General features: G+C 39.4%; 1 protein-coding gene across 1 annotated transcript; it reads left to right on the top strand.

Moving 5' to 3' along the window:
• The first annotated feature begins 2178 nt into the window (after positions 1-2178).
• On the top strand, positions 2179-11194 carry rasef2 (RAS and EF-hand domain containing 2). Its single transcript, XM_070907496.1, has 17 exons — positions 2179-2510; positions 3269-3421; positions 4729-4819; positions 5122-5217; positions 7034-7111; positions 7202-7317; positions 7404-7472; positions 8230-8311; positions 8450-8520; positions 8616-8805; positions 8902-9003; positions 9406-9550; positions 9639-9720; positions 9866-9980; positions 10075-10188; positions 10300-10376; positions 10454-11194. Exons 1-17 carry the CDS (start codon positions 2197-2199, stop codon positions 10554-10556), a joined length of 1998 nt encoding a protein of 665 aa, XP_070763597.1. The 5' UTR covers positions 2179-2196; the 3' UTR covers positions 10557-11194.
• The last annotated feature ends 101 nt before the right edge of the window (positions 11195-11295 follow it).

Below are 11295 nucleotides of genomic sequence, written 5' to 3'. Positions count from 1 at the left end.
GTAAACACCAAGACAACCTCACCTCGAGACTGAGTAAGCACAAAGGTGTTGGCGCTGTTAATTACGTTAGGATCAGTCGCACTGCAAACACACACCCACGCATACACACACTCGCTCTCATTACACTAACTCTAAGTATGCAAGAGATTTTAGCCATTTTGGTGTATTTTATGGAGGAAGATTGGCCAAATGTTTCTTTTATAGAAAGAAATGTTTCATAGTCATTCATTCATTTTAAATATCAATCACTATTCTCAAAGGGAAATAATAATAAATGTTTAAATACCACACCTATTCATAATCTGATTTAAATAATACACATCTGTATAGCCTCAACTTTGATATACAGTTAACTGATGAGTGTTGATGAATGGAAGAAAATGCCCTCTGCTTGCTTCAATGGTTTTAAACCATAAAGGCAATAATTTTCATTCTCATCCAGTGATAAACATAGAAATTGTGCATTTTAATTATAATTAATTATAAACCATGTGATCCACCAAATCTACAAGTCAGATGTTGGAGGACCTTGAAAGCATTTTTCATGTCATACAATATATTATTGAAGTCTTACTTGAGTTTGGCTCTAGTGTTGTAATACGGCCGGCAAAATTTAAATTTCACAAAAATGCAGGAAGGCATACTGCTTGACTCAGAATGCATAGGATTTGCACATGATGTTGAAAAGCCTTAGTACAATGCAGGTTATGGATTTGATAACAAATCTGCCTTGGGGTAAACGGATAATGCCTTCTGAAACAATAATCAAGAGACGTGCCTCTTGGGATAACAAACTAACCAGGTAGTAGTGCTGTAAAGTCAGATGCTACACTGCAGGTGTGACAGTACTGCCAGTGCTCAGAAACAAGAGAGAAAACATGGAAGACATGTAATTTAATACTGTCAACATTGTACAGTATGTGCTCATGAGGTGTTTATTTTTATTTTATTTTTGTTACAGTGGCTTCAACCTCAGTCAGGGACTAAATTTTATTCTAAAACTGTAGCACATAAAAAACCACTGGCTGATTTTAAAATATTGAATTATAGATAAGCATTAGTATTACGTTACATTTCTTGTAAATGGCACTGCAAAAAGAACTCTGTGAATTTCAAAGACTGGTCAGCTATAATCAATCACGCAGTATGAAAGATTCATGCTTTGACTGTTATTAAAAACACAAACGGCAGCTTTTGGTGAAGTGGCTGTCGTCGGAACAATATTAAATTTGCTGAGTGCAGAACAAATATAAAGTGGCAGTGATTTAGTAAAATATGTGCAGGTACTGAACATGCTTTTATTTGAAACACAAGCCTAAACTATTAATGCCACAGTGAAAGTATCGTCTGCTCTCTTAATGAACCACTATAGTCTGGCCTTCTATTTGTGACAGTACAAGTTGCTCAGACTCGTCAACATGTATTGTAAGTAAAAAAAAGTTTTTATGTAGAATTGTTTTGTAAATTCAGCTGCCAATGTAAAAATATTGTGAATGGAATTTTTTTGTACCATACATCACTACTGTTTTTGTTTTGTTTTGTTTTTCTTTTTTGTATTGTATATAAAAAGCACTTTATTTTAATTTTTCAAATAAAGATCAAATGGATAATTTTTTATTTGAATGACTCATGACTATATTACGTAAAACATTTCCTTTCATCATGCTGTTTTGTGTATTTATGCAGATGGATGTAACTGATCGGCCACAATGTTCAAATTTAGTATTTAGTATGTTTTACTGTTTTAATCTCTTAGGGTGCGGTCAGAAACACACTCTGCAAAGCCCAGCGCAACAAAGAGTGTCTGATAAAACTCTCACATGCACCACACACACCTGAAAGGTAAATAGAGGTAAGCACTTGCGTATCTGTTGGGTTTCTATTGTATTATAGCTCCACTGCGCACACAGATGACATCTAAGTCAGGATGAAGCCAAATAATAAACTTAGGTTGCTGCAGCAGCAGTAACTGACAGACTCCAGGTAGGAAGTGGCACATTGGGTCTATTGATTCGGATGATACCCGCCTACACTGAGACCTCGACCAATGAGCGGCTCTTTTGTACCTCTGAGAGACCTTCATTGAGACTTTAACAGAGTTTTATTTTGGCTGGCACGCTGCCGAAGTCAGTTAGTGATTGAAGAATTTTAACGTCACATTTTAAATAGTTTGTATGTGTTTTTAATCATTCAACTATGGACCGACCCAGCCTTCGGAGACTATTTTCTGCTTGCGATGTGGACAAGTCCGGTAAGATTGAGTACGAGGACTTCACGGTTGTCTGCCGGGAGCACAACGTCCCCGAAACTGAGATCAAAACTCTGTTCGACAAGTTCGACCCGGACGAAGACGGATACATCGACTACAACAAGTTTTTGTCCAGGTTTCAGGAGGTTTCAGAGACTCTGGACCTTTCGGCGTCTTTCGGCGCGGGGTCGTCCCAAAACCAAGGCTCTCCGTGGGAAGAGTTTGTGGGCAGAGTAGATGCGGAGTCTCTGCTCTCTGAAAGGTAAACCCACATCCGGCTGCCCACTCCGTGTCAACCAGGATCTAGCTAGCCAGCGGCTGCTGGAGCCTTATTTAACTAACTGTCAGTTAAACGTTAGCTAACGCCAACGGCTGCGCGCGTGCACTGAGAACCCGTTCGTTCCTGGTCGTTTTTTCTTCATTTTGTTAACCAAAACATGGATTTATTACATTATTTACATTATTTTCAAGCGTGTCGGATAGCCCTGGTGACTCAAGCCATACACAGAAGATGCACACAACTAATTAAATAAGGCTTCAAGGGCTCTGCCTCGCGGCACAGATTAGTCATACAGGTGTGAGACCTATCGGTAGCTTAAAGGGTAACTCGACACTAAATCCTCCATGAAAGCAGTTTTCCACAATGGTCTGTGTTTTTATATATGAGAAACAAAACACATTAAAATGTCTTAGCTCAATGTCCACTCACTAGCCTTTTTCGGAGCTTCAGTCGCATCCCACTGCCTTGTGCGTGGAATTAGCTCTGTTGTCATGGAGATAGCTCAGTTGTCATCATGGGCCCCAATTAACAGGTGGCCCTGCATGTGATATGTCATGACAGCTAAGCAAACTCCATTGCTTGATGAAGATGGTGAGATGCGAATGAAAGTCCTGGAAAAGGCTTGTAAGTGGATGTTAAGTTATTATATTTTCATTTTCATATTCATTTTTTGTTTTTTTAGAAAAATGGATTTTGGGTGGAGTATGACACTGAGACAACAACTTATTCTCCTCCCACAGTCTCAGGGAGCAGCTGACTGATCTTTACCGGGCCATCCACTCCACTGCGAACATGACTCTGCTGCGGCAGTATGAGGAAATCATCCACTCTCTGATCAGTCAAAGCCTGGACAACAGACTGGAGTGTGAACAGCTGGAGACCAGTTTAAAGCGGTAAGAACAAATGTCAGCATTCTCCCATGTGGGGTGAGTAGAGTTCAGAGCATCTGACCAGTGAAATAAACATAAACAGAGTATTGTAACATTTAAACAATAAGCCACATAGGTGTCAATGACGATGGACCCTCCCATGTTGCTATAATGTGTGACATTCAGTGTTAGCATTGAAAAGTCAATGTTTGCCTTATGAGTTTTGTAGAATTTATTAAATAGTCACAATTGTACTTCACTGTCACCAAATGGCCTGTAGATTTGTATGAAACTACAGAGCAGTGATGGTGAACTGCTGCCCTCTTGTGGCTGTGAACCGCGGGCACTGACTGGGATTACCTGCTTTCATTTAAAGCTGCATTCATTGATTTTTAGCCCTCTAAACTAGAGGGCAGAAAAACATCAAGAAGAGGAGACTAACACACAACTGATATTATCAATTTATAGTTAACATGTTAGCAAACAATTTCCTATAGAAATTTCCATAGAGCAGCAGAAGCATTCATTTGGAGCCATGTTCCAATGTTCACTCTTCTTTTATCTCTGTTTTGGTCTCCTAAGAACAATGTGTCTGCAGCTGCTAGAGGTTCAACTTTCTTTATCAGCTAATCGCTAACTTTGACTATTCGGTGCTGGACAGGTAGCCGTAAAACATGCAGTAATAGTTTCTAATTATTATAAATACTCTAAATTGTATTTTACAGGCTTGAGGAAGATTTGAGTTAAGTCTTTAAATAGTTTTCTTTTAAATCTGTGAAGTGATCCCTTGAACTAACTATTGAATTTCAGTCCTACGCATGAGGAGGAATTACATGTCTAAGCTGTTTTTGTTTAGTGTCAAAGCTCTTTTCATGGTTCAGTAACTACACAACATGAGAAAGGTGACATTCCTTATTTAAGGAAGTAGGAAGACTTAAATGTGCTGCCGTGCCTTGTTATTTTAACCCTTTTACAGACTGGATATACTCATCTGTTGTACCTACATTTCCACTATCTGTTGAAATAAATAGACCTTTGAAATCTTGACATAAAACTAAAATAAATCATATGTGAATTGTTATTATCTTATTGAGAGATCTCACTGACAAACTTTAGGAATCTGCTTATCAAAGGCTGTCCCTCCCTCGCCTCTGGTTGGTTCATGTGTTGTCTGAGGAGAGCAGAGCAGTCACAACTGCTGCGCCGTTCAAGTCATATCAGTCACGTAGTATTGACACATAGATAGAATCTGTATTCATCTCTTGGACTACTGTTGGAGAATCTGCTTTGGCTGCCAGCGCAAAATCAAACATACTTTTCTGTTCAAACAGAGCTGAGGAGATGAACAACAGTCAGCTGGCAGAGCTGGAGGAGGATATCCAGCAGCAACTAGCCAGAACAGAGGAGAGGGTGAGAGACGAGGTAAGCGTGATACCTGCGGTACTCCTGTGATTTAATCTTAATATTTATAGAAATTCCAAGTATCAAACCAGATGAAACTGGCTGCCGTATAAGCAGTCGCATTTGATCTACAAACAGTAAACAGAGAAATTGACTAAAAGAATGTGTTTTTATTCCATAGTAAAGTGAACTTTTCTACACATTCTTCTTTGGTTCTTGGTTCTCGGTTCTCACAAGGAGCTCTCTGTGCAGCTGGATGAAAGCCCCTTTTCAAGGCCTGAGCCGGCCTGCACCTCTTACCTGCTTTGGTTTCATGTTTGCAGGACCGAAAGAAAACAGAGGGAATTTTGGCGACCATGCAGAGGAAGCACGAGAATGAGGTCACAGACCTGCACGCAACCGTGGACCGACTGTTAAAGGTAGGCTTTCCCACACGACGTGCATTTACTTTGTTCTTAGATGGTAAACAGATCGTACGAAGACGGCATAATCTTTTCCTGCATTGTGACAAAGAGAGGAGAAAGCCACCATACCTGAAAGACGACACAGACGCTCCTGCTGCAGCAGACGGACATAGGAAGGGTTTTACACATTTCTCACATTTTTTTCGGAGACCGTTCAAAGAGCACCTCTAAAGGCCTATTAATCCATATACAGAACATATGAGGTTTTATGTTAAAAAGTGCTAGCTAAAATAATAGTTGGTAAAAAAAAAAAGTCAGTGTATATCAAAACTGTAAATGTTGGTTTTGAAGATAAATAAATATACATATTTATTTTCCTTTCTAAGCAGCTATAATTACTGAATATATTTTTAAAGCATCTGAACATCAGACAAATGAGCTTTACTGTTAAATGTTTGTTGAAGTCTGTGTAGATTAAAGCTGTATAGTTGTGCTTCAGGACATTGCGGCGTAGCGACAGAGCCTCTGCATGTACCTGCAGTAGCTAAGCTGTCGGCAACACTGGAGCTAACGGGTGCCTTCTCAAAAGTTTAACTTTGCGTAAGGCCACAGTGGCTACGTAGACAGCATGTCGAGACCGCAAGAGCTGTGATTGTTCATCTCCGGCAGCTTGATTTTTCTACAACAAGTTTCCAGTGCAGGTGACGATTGCTGATAGTGAAGACCAACATCAAGCAGGTTAAAGAAGTGATCTTCTCCTTATCAGTAACACACATGTTGGAAAGCCATTACCACAGTAAGCCTGCTCACATTAATCATACTTTATGTCACAAAGTGAATTGAAGAATGTAAACACAGTTACATAAGCTATTGATTTCATGGCAGAAGTCGTCTATGCATTACCGAGATGAAGCAAACTTTGTCTCTCAAATTTGTCTCTCTACAGACATCTCTACATCACAGACTAAATAAAACGATGAAAACTGAATTACTGTGGGATATATAATTAAGAATATCATATGCCCTGATAAATAAAAGACTCATTCATATCGTGTTTCAGAGGTGCTGTCAACAGGTGAAATCTGATGCTGTACTATACGTCAATATCCACACCTGAACAGGTCCGCCGGACACCATGACGCACAAAAGCATTTCTACCAATAGAAAACAATTTTAATAACACCAGTGTTTACAGTTGGAATATGCACCACCAAACACACAACTTATTTAATGTGTATCAGTATTCAGCAGCAAGAATGCTGCCATTAAGAGAGCTTTAAAATGTGAAATATAAAACCTCAAACACACAACGGCTGTAAAGGAGAAAAATACAGAAGTGCTCCCATAGTGTCTCCGTTTGGCACAAATGTCAAATTGTGGAAGCAGTTACTTTCCTTGCCTGTCGAAGGCGCTCTTTGATATTAGAGCTACACTGATATATCGGCTGGGCTAATATTAACTTAATATCAATATATTGATGTCGGTGTATATGACTCTAGAAGTTGCAGCACAACCAAGCCAAAATCATTTAGAAGAGTATCACAGAGACAAGTTTATTTTTCAGCTGTAAAATGTCCCACTCAGTACATTTCTTGGTCACAATTCTTTAAAAGAGGCTAATTTAAGAGATCCTTAATAATGTAATTGACATGTTTACATCGAGCTGCTACTGCTGTTACTTTCTTTGCCAATAGACGGAACTGCGGGTCTGGAAATGTCTTCTTTTTCTTTTTTTTGTTGGTTCATTTATTTATTTTTTGATTACAACACATCAACTTATCAACATCTAATGCTGTTTAACAACATGCTCATGTAAATGTCCATTCTCTAGAGCCTAAAGGACTCTGAATTCAACCAGTCAAAGGAGGAGGTGGTCAGACTGAACGGACGAAACACTGATCTCTCACAGGTAACTCATTTGGGAAGTGATTGTTTTAGTTGAACAAGTCGCATGTATGTGTGCAAATTATTTCTTGTTATTCATAAAATCTCCACCCAGGAAAATGAGCAACTGCGGGCCTCCCTGCTGCAAGCCCAGACAAACATCGCCGTCCTGCACTCGGAGCTGGACAGGCTGAAGAACATGTATGCAGACCAGAAAGCTCAACACCAAAGGTGAGAGGCCTCAGCTCGTGTCCGTACCGTTGACACAAAATATGATCCAGCATCCAGTACAACATGTGGTTTGTATTTCTTTACAGAGAAACAGATGATTTGAGAAGGATGGTTTTGGAGTACCAGTCATACTCCAATCAGATTCAGGTTCTCCAGTAAGTCTGTCTTTCACTTGATAAAGCCGTGTTGTGTAGACATTTAGAAAGTCTTAGTTTTAATCAAGAATGCAGGGATTGGTTAGTTTCAAGTACGCTAACAGATTTTATATTTCAAGTATCAACGGTTTCAGAAACTATGACGATTAGCTATAATGATTAGCTTTTCTTTGTTTTAAAGGTTTGGTTCACCAAAATGACACAAATCCTATTTCCCGTTGACCTCTAGAGATATCTAGCCAGGCAGATACCAGAGTTTTGGTCGTGGGGCTCATTAAAATGTAAAAAATTAAAATTTGAATTTAAAAGATGCATCAGCAACTGTTTTGTGACACATTTCTTTAATGCCCCTATTAAACATTCATAAGCAGTATATAAACATGTAATACATTGCTTATAACACATTATGATGTAGTTTTAAGCAGATCGAAATGTTTAATGTATTTTTCAACAACTATAACTCTTGAATGAATGAATTACAATTAGTAAAACACAGCTGTAATAACATAAAATATGTCTTCATACTGTAGAAGGAATAGTAATTATTGACAAATACAGTACTTTAATATACACTTAAAAATGTCCTAATATCTCCTTATAACTACATTATAGTGTGTTATAAACCTTTTTATTAAATGTTTAAATAGTGCTTATAAAAACTAAGTAGCCCATATGTTGGGAATATTGTTTTGTGTGAAAGAAAGTGTTTTGTACATGTATCTGACTCTGCCTTGTATTTCCTTGAACACATCATCAGGGAGACGAACAAAAAGCTGTATGACAGTAATGACGGGCTGCGCTCTGCGTTGGCCAGTGAAGCGGTTGCAGCTAAAAGGAGAGTAAGTCCCTTGTTTGCTGATGATGACATATTTCCTCATACCCGCTGGCTCTAACATCAGATAGAAGCTGACAGTAAATTGTTTTCACTAGTTCAAGTGTAAAGGTTTCCTCCCTGACATTCTTAATCTGCTCAACAGCTGTCTCCCCAAAATGAAATCCCAGCCCGAAGGATGAAACCCCTCCGACAGAGCACACTCAACCACGGCAGGTATATAAAGCTTTTAACGCACCTCTGTGAATCTGCGGGTTGATCTCTGTGAATTAAATTGTCACAGCTGTGTGTGTGTCGGTGCTTTGGTGCAGCTCGGAGCCGGATCCCAGCAAAACCACCTACTCTCACGTGGCCACCTGGGCTGATAGGTATCTGGACAGCGGAGTCTCCCTGCCGATGGACACAGCGGAGAGCGCAGGCAACGATTATGACAGCGATGACAGCAGGAGCTCGGCGGAAACTGTGCACCACAGTTACTCGTATGTCCCGTCTGATGTGGAGGTCAGAACACACATCGGGCTAATAGTGGGTCGGATAATGCCAAAATGCTGTTGAGCAGTGAGGACTTTATGTCAGTATTTTCTTTGTCTGCTACAGATATCAGATGTGAAATCTGAAGCTGCAGTGTCAGTGGCTCCTAGCAGGGCAAGCTCCATTGCATCGTCCCTACGAAGACGTTTGTCTGCATTTTCCACAAGGGTAAAATGGCTTTTTGGCTTTTTACTGCACGAGACCTCCTCACATAAGCTTTGGTTGTGACCCCTTAAAACAAAGCAATTTCCACGGTTGCATATGTCAGACAAGTTTAATCTTTCCCCTGTTTTAGTAACAGTCCCAAATTATTTATTAGAACTTTTGCATAAGTTTGTGTTGCAGAAATATGCTTTTTCTGTTTTTTTCTGGAGCTTTCATCCACATCTCAGTCATGTGATAACTGATGGTTGCATAATGGCAAAGACTCTGACATGTGATTGAAGGAAAAAACGATTAGGTGGGCCTTGAGTTTAGGCAAACTACTTATTTCAAAGGTCAAGAATAATAAATGCCACAAACTAAAATAATTTCCACATAAATTTGAGTACGTTTGTCATCTTTCCGAAGCCTTTAGAAGCAGACATAGAAGAAACTGAGGAACCTGCTCCGATGTACCGTCTGGTTTTAGCTGGAGACGCGGGTGCTGGAAAGTCCAGCTTCCTGCTGAGACTAACTCTCAACGAGTTCAGAGGAGACATTCAGACGACGCTGGGTGGGTGCCACAGCAAACACATCACATTCAATCAAATATTGACGCATTCTTGCTTTCAGACACTTTAAATCTGCTTTTTGGTTCTCAGGAGTTGATTTCCAAATAAAGAGGATGCTAGTGGATGGAGAGAAGACAAGTCTGCAGATATGGGACACAGCTGGACAGGAGAGGTGATGCACCAACTCTCATAGTGTTTCTCAAGAAGTGGCAACAGGAAGAACATGGTGTTATCAATTAGAACTGTTCTTTTTATCATGACTCAAGAATGGAAAATATTCTAATCTAAAAATAGTGTTGTATTTCTTTTCCCTGTAGGTTTCGCAGTATTGCCAGGTCCTATTTCCGTAAAGCTCATGGAGTCCTGCTCCTCTACGACGTTACTTCAGAGAGCAGCTTCCTTAATGTCAGAGCGTGGGTGGATCAGATTCAGGTAATTCTAGAAATGTTGATTGACAAAATGTTGAATGAGTGACCCCCGCCGAAAGGCAGGAATATATTTTACAATGTTCTTTGTTTTTATTCAGGATTCAACGGACGAGAAAATCCCCATGTGTGTTATTGGAAACAAGGTGGACCTCCGAGATCAGCTCGCAGAGGGAAGCTGTGTGAGCAGTTTGCATGGAGAGAAGTTGGCTAAGGTGTGTAACTTTTCATTCCACCTGATTGAAAACTGTTTATACAGATGCCCGGGCCTCCCAGGTGTCTAAATACACTGACTGCAGTCAGGTATGTCGATGATTCGCTTGCAGGCATACAACGCCTTGTTCTGCGAAACGAGTGCCAAAGAGGGAACCAACGTCGTGGAGGCTGTGCTTCATCTAGCGAGGTAGGAGGCCAGAGAGAGAAAGTGTTTTCCCTTCACACGCCACGGCAACACTTACACTTCTTTTCCCCTTTCCACAGAGAAGTAAAGAAAAATGTCAAACTGAGGCGGCAGTCAGATTCTCAGGTCAGACTGAGTCCATCCAGCCCAAAGAAGACTCTGAATGCCTGCTGCGGACTGTAGGTGACTGATATAGCAGTCACAATGAAGGACACCAAGTGACTATTATTTTGGGATGAAGAACAGAATATTTTCTTACACGTTTTAACCTTAAATATCTTTTCATAAATGTTGATTCTCTGATCAAAATGAAGATTTCTATTGTTGGAAAAATGCACAAATATAAATGAAGGTAATGTAATCATGCATATATGTTTCTTAGGTATTGTATTTATTTGGTAGTAAAGTCATTTTATGAAGTAAGTAAATAAATAAATAACATTTATGCCTCAATTGAGATTAAATTGTTAAATAGAAGTTGAATAATGTACTTTTTTTATTTGAGACCAAACCCCTGTGTTTTGGAGTTCAAGACAAACGACAGTTTTTGAAACATTTATTTAAGCGTCAATGTAAGCAAGATCACATTTCACTTTCAGCACCTTCAGTTATTGGAGCACTGATCAAATATTTCTCATGTTGAAAGTTTTGTTTGTTTACTAGAATTACTTTTTGGTTACAGTCTTAACAAAAGTTCCAGTTTTTAGGGTATCTGTGATACCAGAATATTTTTCAGGACCCTTTTTTTTTTTTATGACAAATAGAAATGTAATCCCTTTTCCAAATAAAACACAAATGACTGGAAAAACGTCTGTCTTATAGATCAGCAGAAATCTCTCTCTCTCTCATAAAAACATTTTTCTACCATGTAAAACTCTTTCTCAGTAGAAAACTCTTATCAAATGAACTTGACTAAAGAGGC

The sequence above is a fragment of the Enoplosus armatus genome, chromosome 6 (genome assembly GCF_043641665.1).
Source record: "Enoplosus armatus isolate fEnoArm2 chromosome 6, fEnoArm2.hap1, whole genome shotgun sequence".
In the NCBI taxonomy this organism is placed as follows: domain Eukaryota; kingdom Metazoa; phylum Chordata; class Actinopteri; order Centrarchiformes; family Enoplosidae; genus Enoplosus; species Enoplosus armatus.
This window is presented reverse-complemented; position numbering and strand designations above follow the sequence as displayed.

Bases quoted from the DNA above. Each gene is read 5' to 3' on its own strand.
- rasef2 (XM_070907496.1), top strand. From the start codon at position 2,197: ATGGACCGACCCAGCCTTCGGAGACTATTTTCTGCTTGCGATGTGGAC. The intron at 2,511-3,268 runs GTAAACCCACAT...CTCCTCCCACAG, and splicing joins GAGTCTCTGCTCTCTGAAAG to TCTCAGGGAGCAGCTGACTG. The intron at 7,318-7,403 runs GTGAGAGGCCTC...ATTTCTTTACAG, and splicing joins CAGAAAGCTCAACACCAAAG to AGAAACAGATGATTTGAGAA.